At 44.2% G+C, this 12,605-nt stretch overlaps 1 protein-coding gene across 2 annotated transcripts in view; it reads left to right on the top strand.

Annotated features, from left to right (window-relative positions):
• The first annotated feature begins 397 nt into the window (after positions 1-397).
• The window catches only part of MELK (maternal embryonic leucine zipper kinase), a 39,396-nt gene continuing 27,188 nt past the window's right edge, over positions 398-12,605 (top strand). The window contains exons 1-8 of one of the 2 annotated variants that reach the window (XM_038402399.2): positions 398-830; positions 2,727-2,827; positions 3,145-3,230; positions 3,725-3,841; positions 4,778-4,921; positions 5,837-5,905; positions 7,051-7,143; positions 10,408-10,506. In XM_038402399.2, the coding sequence (XP_038258327.1) occupies positions 2,764-2,827; positions 3,145-3,230; positions 3,725-3,841; positions 4,778-4,921; positions 5,837-5,905; positions 7,051-7,143; positions 10,408-10,506 (672 nt within the window). In that variant the 5' untranslated portion in view covers positions 398-830; positions 2,727-2,763. The remainder of the gene's footprint in view (positions 831-2,726; positions 2,828-3,144; positions 3,231-3,724; positions 3,842-4,777; positions 4,922-5,836; positions 5,906-7,050; positions 7,144-10,407; positions 10,507-12,605) is intronic. The other variant, XM_038402400.2, reaches the window with a different exon arrangement.

The raw sequence follows: 12,605 nt of genomic DNA, 5'->3' as shown, positions 1-12,605 counted from the left end.
ACCCTAAGCTGGAGCCCTCACCCCCTGTTGCATCCCAACCCCTACCCCAGCCCAGAGACACCTTCTGTACCCAAAACCCCACATACCTGGCCCCAGCCCAGAGCCTGCACTCCATGCTGGAGCCCTCGCCCGCCCTGCACCACAACCCCCTGCCTCAGCCCGGAGCCCCCTCCCACACCCTGAACCCCTCATTTCTGGACCTCCCCTGGAACCCGCACCCCCTCTCACACCCCAACCCCGAGCCAGCCCCGTGAAAATGAGGGAGTGAGGGTGGGGAGAGTGAGCGGGGCGGGGCCTCGGAGAAGGGGCGGGGCAGGGGAGGGGCCTATGGGGGCAGGGCATGTCAGGGGGCGGGGCTAGGTGTTCCATTTTGTGCAAGTAGAAACCTGGCAGCCCTAGTCCTCCCTGCCAGACCCCTGGGATGGGGGGAAGCAAATAACGGCCCTGGCCACTGGGCCCTGCCATGCGCTCAGGGCACGCGCGTCTGAATCAACCACAGGGATGGGGCCGAGCAGGCCAGGCCCTGCGCAGCCCCCTAAGGCACCTGTAGCCAGGACTCAGGCGGGCAGGGTAAAAGCCACTCCCAACATGGCGTCCAGCTCAGCCCACACCGGCACCGTTGACCCTCCTCCCATGTCACTCCCCGACGCATCTCTCCCCTTCCGGGACGCCGCTTCGATCCGATTGGTCGGCTGGCCGCCGCGGCCGGAAGAGGCTGGGTGGGCCGGGAAATTTAAACGTTGGCAGCGGTAGTAGCCGCTGTGGCCTCGCGCTCGGGGTTTTCGACCTCGGGGGCGCCGCGTTGCCTAGAGACCCCTCGCGCCGGGCAGGTGAGCGGGGCGGGGCGGGATGGGATGAAATAAGCTAAGCTGGGGTCGGGGGTGTCAGTACGCGCGGTGCTAACCGGTGCCCGAGCCTTTAGGGCTCCTCTCCACAAGGGCTAGAAAGGCTTAAATGGCAGGTTTCAGAGCAGCGGCCGTGTTAGTCTGTATTCGCAAAAAAGAAAAGGAGGACTTGTGGCACCTTAGAGACTAACAAGTTCATTGGCGTGAGCTGTAGCTCAAGAAAGCTTATGCTCAAATAAATGTGTTAGTCTCTAAGGTGCCACAAATGCTTAAATGTAAGCTGAGGCTCCTGTCATCACAGGACTCCAGGAGCTGGAGCTTGGAGCAAAGCCACCAACTAGCATGCAAGTTGGGCTAAAATCCTAAGAGTTGGTGACGCTGCAGAGAGGTTTTACCTGGGGTCAATTGATTGCCAGTGAATTCACAGCAGCAATAGATGTATGAAGGCTAGTCTCGATGCTGCCCAAATGTTTATTCTGAAGCTTAGTCTATGGTAAAGCACAAACCCTGTGTCCTGGAACAAGTGTGTGTGGCGCGATCAGATGAACCTATATAAATGTGATAGGCTAACTTGAGTTACCTGCCAAGCCATTAACACAGAGTAAAATGTGTAGTGAGGATATAATCCTATGCTGATGGAGCCAGCTTTGGCCCTGACTAGCTCCTGTGTTAACACCAGTCTATGTCAAGTGTAATGGTGCAGTTGCCGACCTGTTAGCCTTACCCATAGCTGACAAGATTTTGTCCTGGATATTTTTAGTAAAAGTCACAGGCAAAAAAGAAAAATTTTACCAAAAATATCCAGGACAAAATGGGGCTCTGTGGATCCCTACACCACCTGAAGGATGGCAGCTGCTCAGGGGCTAGGAGCTGCCTGCAGCAGCTGGGGGCTCCAGGATACCCCTGCAGATCTGGGGGTCCCCTGCTACCTGTGGGGTCAAGGAGCTGTGGGGGGGCCCTGGCTCCTGTGTCAGCTGGGAGCTGTGGGGTACCCCTCCCCCTGTGGCACCGGGGTTCCTCTGTGGCAGCTGGGAGTGGCAGGCAGGGGGGACCCTGCAGCTCCTCATTGCTGAAGTCATGGTGGTCACTGGAAGTCATGGATTCCATGACCTCTGTGACTAAATCATAGCCTTAGCTTGGGTCATGATCTGTTCCCTAGACTAGACTAGGGCTGTGTAAATTGTGGGTTTTGTGACCCAGGTATGTGTGCTCTTATGATCCTATTGTGATGGGCATAACTATGGTGACTGGCCTGGCATAGCAACTGTTACAATATCCTTCACTCCAATCAGACTAGCCTGATAAGGAAGGGGAAGCTGGCACTGTTACAGAAATACTGCTGTTTGTACACTATGCAATGCAGTTATGAAACTGGAGTGCTGACCTCTGCACAGGGTTGAAATCTGAAGCTTTTCACGGGGCTACAGAGTAAGTGCAGAAGTTCTAATTTACAGTGATCAGTAAACACCAGCCAAATTTTCTTATTCTGAATAAATTAAAATGTTCAGTACTATCAGTTAGTCTTGATGTGAGAGGTCAAGTGTCAGTGCCGTTAATGAGATGAAAGGAAAGCCACAAATGGGAGCAGGTGAGCACTTTAGTTTCTAACTTGGTTAGATGGCAGAAGTAATCATCTCTTGGGTACTGACATTTGATATGATGGTGTGGAAATATAGTCTATTGAGTTTGCAGTTAGACTCTAACTTCAGCATATTCTAGGCATACAGAAACTGGCTATTGAAGCAGATTTTCAGGTAGATTGTGTCTTCAGTGAATGTTAAGGTTCAAGGTTACGTTTTTGACTATATTTTGTTAATATAATAGTTTCTTGGGTAGAGATCTTAAAACATAATTGATCATGTTCTCTTATGTCATTGCCAGGATTTCAGAAGTACTGCTAAACTTTGCTTATCTCAAAATGGGTGTAGATGACTATGAGGAAATTCTCAAGTACTATGAATTATATGAAACAGTTGGGACAGGTACATTTTCTTATCTCTTTTAAGAATAAGTTGTTTTTTTTTTTTTTTTACTATTTTACTTTGTTTCAGCTTCCCATCCAGATCAAAACCAGACTGCTATAGTAGCAACTAGTCTAGAGATCAGATTTCATGTGCTAATTTTGCTGAATAAAATTCTGAGATTTTTAATCCAGAAGTAATCCTCTTTAGTACTTTTAGTGGTGAAAAGCTTTCTTTAAACTGTAAGACTTGCTCCTGTCGTGTGACTTCATTAAAGGATTATTGAGGAGAAAATTAATGTTTATCCTGAATTCTTACTGACTCTCTTCTAAATTCAGGTGGCTTTGCCAAAGTTAAGCTAGGTCGCCAGCTCCTTACTGGTGAAAAAGTCGCAATCAAAATCATGGACAAATTGGCTTTGGGGGTAAGTTTAAGTAGCATGCTGCTTGAGGTTCAGTTTTGTAATGGGAGACATCCTCCACTTTTTTACTTGTGTGAAATGTTTGTCATGTGTAGAACTGTTAGCCACTCTTCTAAAGTCTCTTTCTAAAACCAGCAGAACTTGCAAGAACGTTATTAACTTCCCCAAACACTCATTTTTGGTGACACTGATATTGAGACACTTATTACATTTATTTTAAACTGTGAAAAGTTGCTCCAATTTAGGACCAAACAACTTCTTAACAACTTTTGCAGGGAAAAAGTAAAACTTTTTCATTGTAAAAATTGCATTAAACTTCCGTGTCTCTGACCTGTGTACCAAATTCTGAACTCTTATACCAAACCTTATACTGGGTTGACCTTAATTATATATACGTGAACATGTCATTAATTGCAGTAGTGCTAATGGTAGGAGCACTATACAGGATTTAGAAATAGCCATATTTAGCAACTGTATAACTGGCTTTCGTCTCTTAGGATGATTTACCTCGTGTTAAAACAGAAATTGATGCAATGAAGAACTTGAGTCACCAACATATTTGCAGATTATACCATGTGATAGAGACATCCAAGAAGATATTCATGGTCTTGGAGGTTAGATATTCCAGAAGCATCAATACTGTGAATCTAATGTTACTAATTCAATCTTTATGTCTGGGATGGCTAAAAAGCTCATCTTTGAGTCCCCAGCAATCCCTCAGTACAGATGACCAAATAGGACAGACATTGTAAAAGGGACATCAATTTAAAATGTTACTTTCAAAACTTGTCTTATAGAGCCCCTCAAAAGCCTCTCAAAATTTAAATCAATATGTTTGGAAGCATTCAAATAGTCACTTGCAGTGTGTGCAGCCTGAAATTGTGGCTCCGCTCTAGAGCGAGAGAGCCATAAAGTGAAATAAGAACCTAGCTGGCAATGTAAGATAACAGCATCCCTCCAGCCTGTCTAACGTCTATATGCCTCCCCCTGACCCCACAAGAAATGCATCTGCCTAATCCTAGTCCATCCTGCCATTGATGCCAAACTCACTGCTCTATTAATTTCTCAGTTTCTATTTTCATACAGCCCCCAGTCAAACTGCTCTTAAGTGTGGTTTGTTCAATGACTAATCCTTCCCTCATTCAAGTTGCTCCTAAAAATTCACTCCAGCAATGCTCACAATAAGTGAGTCAATATTCACTCATACTTTCTTTCATTTTTTAAAAAATATGGCCAAGTACACCTGCTTAGACATATTTATTGCATAACCAAATTCTGCCACCTTCCTACTGCATGTTATGCTGCTGTTGTCATTACTAAAAATCTGTTTACTCTTTCAGACGGGTCAGGTCTTCCTCTTTGTACAGCACCTAGTACAATAATACCTTGCTCTGATTGGGGGACCTTTGGGCACTACAGCATTAGAACTAAAATGATAGCGTACTATACAAGGCTGGCCAGGACATCTTCTTTACAATGTCTTAAAAGTGTAAAGTTACTTAGTAGATCACAATTTTTGTCTCAAATGCCATTTTCCTGTCTCATTGCAGTATTGTCCTGGAGGAGAGCTGTTTGATTATATAATCTCCAAGGATCGCCTTTCAGAAGAGGAAGCTCGTATATTTTTCCGTCAGATTGTTTCAGCAATTGCTTATGTGCACAGTCAGGGATATGCCCACAGGGATCTCAAACCAGTAAGTTTGACTTGTTTCTAAAAATCTGACTACTGCTTTTAGTACTTATCCAGTACCCTTTCAAATGGGATGGAATCTTTTTTTAGCTGCTAAACCTCTCCTCCCAAGTAAGCTACTCTATAAGGACTGAAGGTTTTGTTTTTATTTCTTCTTCTGTGTCTTTAGCTTCCTCTCTTTTCAAGGTATGTTTTTTCCTAGCCTAGTTCTACTCTCTCAGCCAATAGGTGTGCCATAGTTATATATAGCTCCCTCTGGAGCATGTAAATGCTGCTTTCAGAAGGGGATCACCGAAGATCAACATCAGAAGGGAGAAAGCTTACTTACAATGAACAAGGGAACGCTTTGTACTCAGCTCCAGACTTCAAGCTAGTTACAGTCAGTTTGTTCTTCTCTTTCCTCCATATTCCACTTCCAATATCAAATCATACCTTTGTTGCCCCTCCACGTCACTGTATTCAACTCAGCATCACAAGTGCCATGTTCTTCTTCCAATCTCCTAATTGGTGACATTAAGAGGGTGTGGTGGGAAACATCCTGCTGTCCTCACCCTATGACTTATTAGGAAACCCACTGGTTCAGCATGCACTCTTTGTAGGAACTTTTGTATTTATAGACTGATTAGAACATTTTGAAGAGGATGAAATCCCTAGGGGAGGAACTTCAGTGCATGACAGCTTACTGGACAGTGTGGAGAATATTGGTCTCAAAAGATACCATCATCTGGGGAAGAGGCTGAGCATTGCTTGTAGCCATTAGAAGAGATGGGCCTATGGCCAAAAGGATGGTGGTCAGGACTAGGGGAGGATGGTGGACAGCACTGATTGATGGCTAGAAGATATGAGGGAAAACTAAATCATCCTGTGGCTGGGTTATCCTGTAAAGTGCTCTCATTACCACCACTCTCCTTTTCTTCAGGAGAACTTACTGATTGATGCAGAGCATAACTTGAAGCTGATAGACTTTGGTCTCTGTGCAAAGCCAAAGGTGAGTGTGTGAAAGCAAATTAGACTAACTACATAGTAGTGCATCCAAATACTTCAGATATTTAAAGGGTGTTTAATAGAACTCAAGTCTTCAGCCAACGCTTCAGTTACTTGAATTCCAACTACTCATTGTAAAGAGTGTTGATGAGCAGTGGATGGGATTCTATTTCCAGCTTGAATTACTGTGTGATCTTGAGTTGTTTTGTCTATTTTTCTCTTCCACCCTTTGTTTTCTGTTAGTTCCTCAAGGCAAAGTCCAACTGTTAGTATTGCACTTGGCCCCAACAGATATTGGGACCTCAAAGTGCTGTTTGAAATACAAATAATTGACTGGATATGCCTTCTAGAACTAGATATGGCTATGGGTGTTCCAAAGGTATTTATCTAGGGGGTTGTGGATCAGGAGACAATTGTCTGTACAGGTGGCATGCAGAGGTCTGACTTCCAAACCTTATCTCAAAACTTCAGATTTAAAGCTGTAGTGTTACCTTAGACTTCTGCATTTAGTAATCTAAACCTAGAGCAGGCTAGACTGAGATGGATGGTAACAGGAAGCAATCCCCTGGGTAGAATGCAATGTAAAACCAAAGCAGAGGGTTTGCTGTTGCCTAGAACTCTGTGGTTTAGCTGACTAGCAAGATGTTTTAATTTAGGAACTGATTAAAAGTACAGATGAGGGCAGATAACTGATTAGGTATTGGAATGTCACTTCAGTCCTGCTGTCCAGAACACATCCCTGTCAAACACACTGCTTGCTTTAATGTGTCAACACTAGATATGGATTGGTTTCCCACTGTTGTGTGTCTTGTAAAGAAGGTGTGAGAGCTATCTGACAAATTCTGTGTAGGTGTAACTGGTCCCATAAAGGAACATTAATTTCACTTTCTAGATGGGGAGATGAGCAGCTGAGACATAGAATAAGTGACCTGCCCATGGTAATTCAGGAACTACCAGAGCTTCACCTAGATTTCCGGCATAGTTGATGGCTTACCCAGAGCATTTCTGCTTAGCACCGGTATATATGATCACACAAGACACACCACAGTGGAGAGTGAGGCCCATAATCTTGTGCTATGGTATAGTTAAAACTAAATAGTTACATTTCCAATTCAAGTCTAATGTGTCTGTTCAATTGTTCTGCTGTAGGGTGGCCTGGATTACCAGCTGAACACATGTTGTGGGAGCCCAGCTTATGCAGCACCAGAGTTAATTCAGGGCAAAGCTTACATTGGCTCAGAGGTATTTAATGCAATGTCTGTCCTTGATACAGAGTGTCTTAAATATGCTTTAAACTTTGCATATGTAAACACTAGCATAACTAGACTTGGTTTTAAAGTCCACTTACTCTTGTAATTGCCCCTGCAAGTCTTTACTGCAGGAGTCTTGCTTAACCTGGACAGTGGTGGATTCATGCTAAAGTAGCACACAACTCACCATCTTTAGCACACTTCTCACTGTTCTTCTTGACTAGTTCTCCTTAGACTGCTCCTTCAATGTCTCCTTGGTTGTGTCCTGCAGAACAACATCCTGAGCTCCCTCCAACACTGAGCCTCTTCATGAGCTCATCCACTCCTGGAATTGCCTCTACACGAATAACTCCCAAGCTTTCCTCTGTTCAGTCTCTTCTGCTATTGTCTCAGACTTCTCTTCTTGGAATTTGTGTTAACTTAAACGGAACACATCAGAGGTACACCTCTGAAGAGAATACCACAGTTTGTTCCATTTCTAAGGCTTACTGTTGTCTCTGCCTCTTTCCCTCACATTAAAGCTTCCCTCTTTTCCATTCCTGCTGCAGAAACGGAAGATCAAAGCTAGGCTAGATAGCTGTAACCTGCTGTAATCTCTCTTCCTAACACCCATCTTGTACCTAACCAATCTATCAAAGTATCTTCAAACTTCCTGAATTGCTGCTCTGACATATCAGCCTTATCCCAAAGTTTCTTCACTTTCACTCACTCCCCCTAGACATCAGTGTCAAACTCCTCCTTGCTTTCCTATCTCTTTGCACCAGCGTCTTGGCCTACATCGTGCTTGTCACTAGTCGCTCCTGCTTGTGGGACTTTTGCTCTCTACCAATTCAAACTCTTTTCACATTTCCCTGTTTCTGCTTAGCGTTTCCTTTCAAGTCAGAGTGGGGAGTACTTGCTCTAGTGCGCTATACCTATACTTGGTAGGATTTGATCTAAATTGATAGAGTCCAGTAAACCTCTATTTCGGCTGACACTGAAATTAACCAAAAAAAATCCATCAGTAACAATGGTGGGCATGTGCACAGCCTCCCCACACACACCTTGTGCCTGCAGGGATTTGGTGTCATTGGCCCCATGGCCATGTCACATTTCCATTCCCTCCCAGAATGGTGGGGCCGCAGAGTGCTCCCTACTTGGTCATGGGGCCAGTGACGCTGGATTCCCTGCAGGCACAAGATGTGGAGAAGGTTGCGGTCCTGGCAGAGCAGAGACGCACTCTTTCTTCCCCGGGCTAGTGTTGCAAGGAGGACAAACTGCTGGGGAAGCCACTTCACTGCTGAATGGCTCCTGCCTGGCACAGAGCCATTCAGCAGTGAGGTGGCCTCTGTGGCCAGGGACTTGTCATTGTCTTACTCTTCCTCCTCTTTGCACTTCTGGCTGCTGGGGGTCTCTGCACTGCCAGGACTGCAGCCTTCCCTGCACCTTGAATATGTGGAGTTCCAGTGTCCTAGAACACAGTCCTTCTGCAGCTCCATTATCATGACCCCACTCACTCTCCAGCCAGGAGTGCTGGGGCTGTTGGCACCAGGGGGCTACTACCCCGGAATGGATCTTTAATGGCTCCCAGTGGAGCAGATTACTGTCACACCAGTGGAAAAAGGTCCACAGTAATTAACTTGCATACACTCTAGTTTATTTGAGAAGGAATTACACAAGCGGTGAAGGGTCACATTAAGCACATAACTCCCATGTTAGACATTAAAGAACTATACATTAAGAGCTATACATTCCTCTTAGCGAGCCTCTTTCACAAACAGGCCCTATGCTGGCCTCACACAGTTCCTGCTTGGCAAACAGAGAAGGTGGTTACCAATTCTATGGATGACAACTTCTCTACAGGTCTGGTCTCCTCAGCCCTCTGGTCTGCCTCAGATTCCCTCTAGAGTTTTGGCTACCCAGTCTAGCAGCATTGCTTTTTTTAAGGGTTAATTAACGAATACCTCAACAGTAATTTAATTTGCTTGATTTTATATTTTTTCCTCAAAGGAGTCACACATCTTAAAAGCATGCCCAGTGGGCATGTGGCTACTAATTTTTTCCTAATTAATACTTTAGGAGGAGACTGCAGAATGGTGCCAACTGAACATTACCCCACATTCGCTTCCTTATCAATCATTCACTTCAGCCCCCTGTGTGAGGCTCTAGGTGCCCTGGTCAGCCCATGCTCCACTCAAGATGTTCTACACATGTTTGCTTTCAAGTGGACATATTTGCTGACTCAAAGATCGGAATTGAACAGACATGCAGCGTGGAGCCAGTCAGTTTCACTTCTGCCTGATAAGAGAAGGATTCTGCTCCCAGAATCCTTCCGCTGTTCAGTCATGTCAAGCCATGTTCTCACCATTTATTCAGTTTGGCCACACCAATTTGGTGCCATCCCCAGGCAAGAGCTATTGAGCAGCAGGGTGGCTTCCCCATGACTCCTGGCTCATCCTCTGCCTTGCAACCCTGGCAGGTGTCTGTGCTCCACTGGGCCAGGACTGCGGCCCCTCCCCCCCCGCTCCTGGGTGTCTTGAACCATCACCTATGCAGGGAGTCCCCTGCAGCTCTGCTGTCAGTGCTTCCCTAACCCCAAACCTATCCCCTCTCCAATTTTTATATTACAATTGCAGGAAATTAAAAGTTTATTAATTGAAATTGCAAAAAAAACCACCCCAAATTCTGCCAAGCCTATTTACACCCTGCTTGTGCAAATATAGGGCAATTGGCACCTACTACAGCACTAAATTCACTTAAAAAATGAAAGTGGCTGGGCTGGCAGCAACTGCCATGACAAATAAGTAGCCCTCTGAGCTGCTCTTCATGATCAGAGTTAATAGCAGGTAGGAATGTGGTGGTGGTTGTTGTTGTTGCCTGGTCTTATCTGCACCACTAAAACTTTCCATGTCCAGACTTGATGTAGCAATTTCTCTCCCTGCAGAAATCAAACCAATCTGGCTGCACTTGAAGATCTGGGAAGAGGATGTGGCTTTAGCAGTGCTCTGAGTAGCAATTACTCCAAAGTTGAATCGGGGAAAGCTAAACTTGCCACTTCTGAGTGTGCTCTTCTTTGGACAACATCCTTTAGCTCCAATATTCTTTGACATAGTAACAAAATTACTTCAGTGATGTGTGGTCCCTGTATTGAGAATGGACAGAACATTGTTTCTCATTAAGCAGTTGTACACATCCTTGGAAAATGTTGAGCTGCCAGATCTTTTAACCTCTACTCACTTTTACTTGACCCTTCATGGTGTTGGTTTGTTTCTTTTAGGCAGATATATGGAGCATGGGGGTTCTCTTGTATGCTCTGCTATGTGGATTTCTCCCGTTTGATGATGGGAATGTCATGGCTCTCTACAGGAAGATAATGGTACGTAGTGCTTTAGGAAATCCAAACTATCAAGCGTAAGTGAAGACCCTTTGCATAGCAAATAGGCAAGATGTCATGCATCTTGGCCTATTGCTCTCTGGTGATTGAATGTATTGCTATTGTCACGTGTTTAATAGTTTCTTGGTCTTTGCTTTTGTGCTGTTTACAGAATATGCATTAACTGTTAAAGAAATTGATCCATGAGTAAACTTTTTTCAAAATCAAAATGGGTACATCAGTGCGAAAGTAGCTCTAAAATGCATGTAGTGAAATAATCTAGGCTGTTCTGCTTCTTGCCAAAATAAAGGATTAAAAAGATCTCAGTTTATTATACCCACTGGGGAGGAGGACCCTTGTAGAATAGGGCTAATGGTTCATTTATCAGGCTTTTGATAAGGGATCAGAGCGAAGGAAATGCAGATACAATAGGATTTAATAAAAATTCTTCAGTTGAAGAGCACTCTTTAAAATACCTACAGAAACAAAACTAGGTTTAGCTTGTAATGACAGGGCAGAAATCAACTTTGGGTTGGAGGAACTTTGGATCAAGTGACTGTAGAAATCAAATCTACAGTATAGAAGTAGTGAATCACTAGTGAAGACTAGATTCTAAAATGAAAGGAGCAACATTGCCTCAGAAATAGAAAAGAGGAAACTAGGAGAACTGGGTGGGGGGCAAGAAAGCTGAGGTGCTGAGGCACTGCAGATATAAAATAAAATTGTTTTCCAAAGAGTTTCCACTGAAACTTGCAACCATAGGGTTAGAAGGGACTGCAAAGGACATCTAGTCTAACCCCCTGCCAAGATTCAGGATTTGTTGTGTCTAAACCATCCAAGACAGATGGCTATCCAGCTTCCTTTTGAAAACCTCTAGTGAAGAAGCTTGAACAACCTCCCTAGGCATCTGTTCCATGGTCCTACTGTTATGCTATGCTGTACTTTGAACCTATTGCCTCTTGTCCTGTCCTCTCTAGCAAGAGAACAGCTTTTGACCATTTTTTTTTTTTTTTTTTTTTTTTTTATGGCAGCTCTTCAAGTATTTGAAGACCACTATCATGTTCATTCTCCTCTTCCCCCCCCCCCCACCCCCTTTCCAAACTAAATATGCCCAGTTCCTTCAGCTTTTGCTTTCCATACCTTTGATCATTTGTCATTCGCCTCTGGATCCTTTCCAGTTTCTCTACATCCTTTCTATACACTGGGGACCAAAATTGGACACCGTATTCCTGCTAAGGCCTAACCAGCTCTGAGTAGAGCAGTACTATCACCTCCCATGACTTGCATGCTATGCCTCTATTAATGCAACAAAAAACTGCATTTGCGCGCACTTTTATTTTGCAGCAACATGGCATTGCTAACTCGTGTTGAGGTTGTGATCCACCACAACTCCCGTATCCTTCTCGGCACTGCTGCTGTCACACCAGTTATTCCCCATTCTGTATTTATGAATCTGGTTTTAGATCTTGTCCCTCAGTCTTTTTAGAACTAACTTGTGTAGTGGGATCAGTAGTGATGAATTAGCAAGAGCAAAGGGATTGTCAAATGAACATAGTAGCCCAACCTGCTTTCTGCGATTTCAGTGCTGCCTTGGGCACTGTTTCATTGTACTGACACAAGATGATGCAGCAAACAACTTCTCCTTGTCTACTCTCTACTCTTGTATATTTGGTCACTTCCACCCTCCCCTGACTCCTGTGATACCGCTGGCTGGCTGTTGTACTGATTGCTAGCAGCATTTGGGAAGAAGCATACTTAACACCACCTGACTGTTGGGTTGCACTATTGCTCCTCATCCTGTACATGAACCACTCATGTACAAATGTGTATAAATTATAAACTTCCCTCTGATTATTTTGTGCATTCACTGGCTATATTTACAAAAACACTTAACTGTTTCTAGCATGACTACTAATTGAGTGTTAATTTTTTTTACTTCATCTCTGTTCATATGCCAAGCTGTATTTAAGAGCCAAACCCATATATTATAGCTCTCCCTGGAATATATAAAACTATATATGGGTTTCACCTTGGATTACTTCTAGGGTTGAATTGCTTTACTGTTTGATAGCTGTTATAATTTCTAAATTCATTAGTCCTGA

This window comes from Dermochelys coriacea, chromosome 5 (assembly GCF_009764565.3).
Source record: "Dermochelys coriacea isolate rDerCor1 chromosome 5, rDerCor1.pri.v4, whole genome shotgun sequence".
Lineage (NCBI taxonomy): Eukaryota > Metazoa > Chordata > Testudines > Dermochelyidae > Dermochelys > Dermochelys coriacea.
The sequence above is the reverse complement of the archived record's forward strand: the minus strand, read 5'-3'. Positions and strand labels throughout refer to the sequence as shown.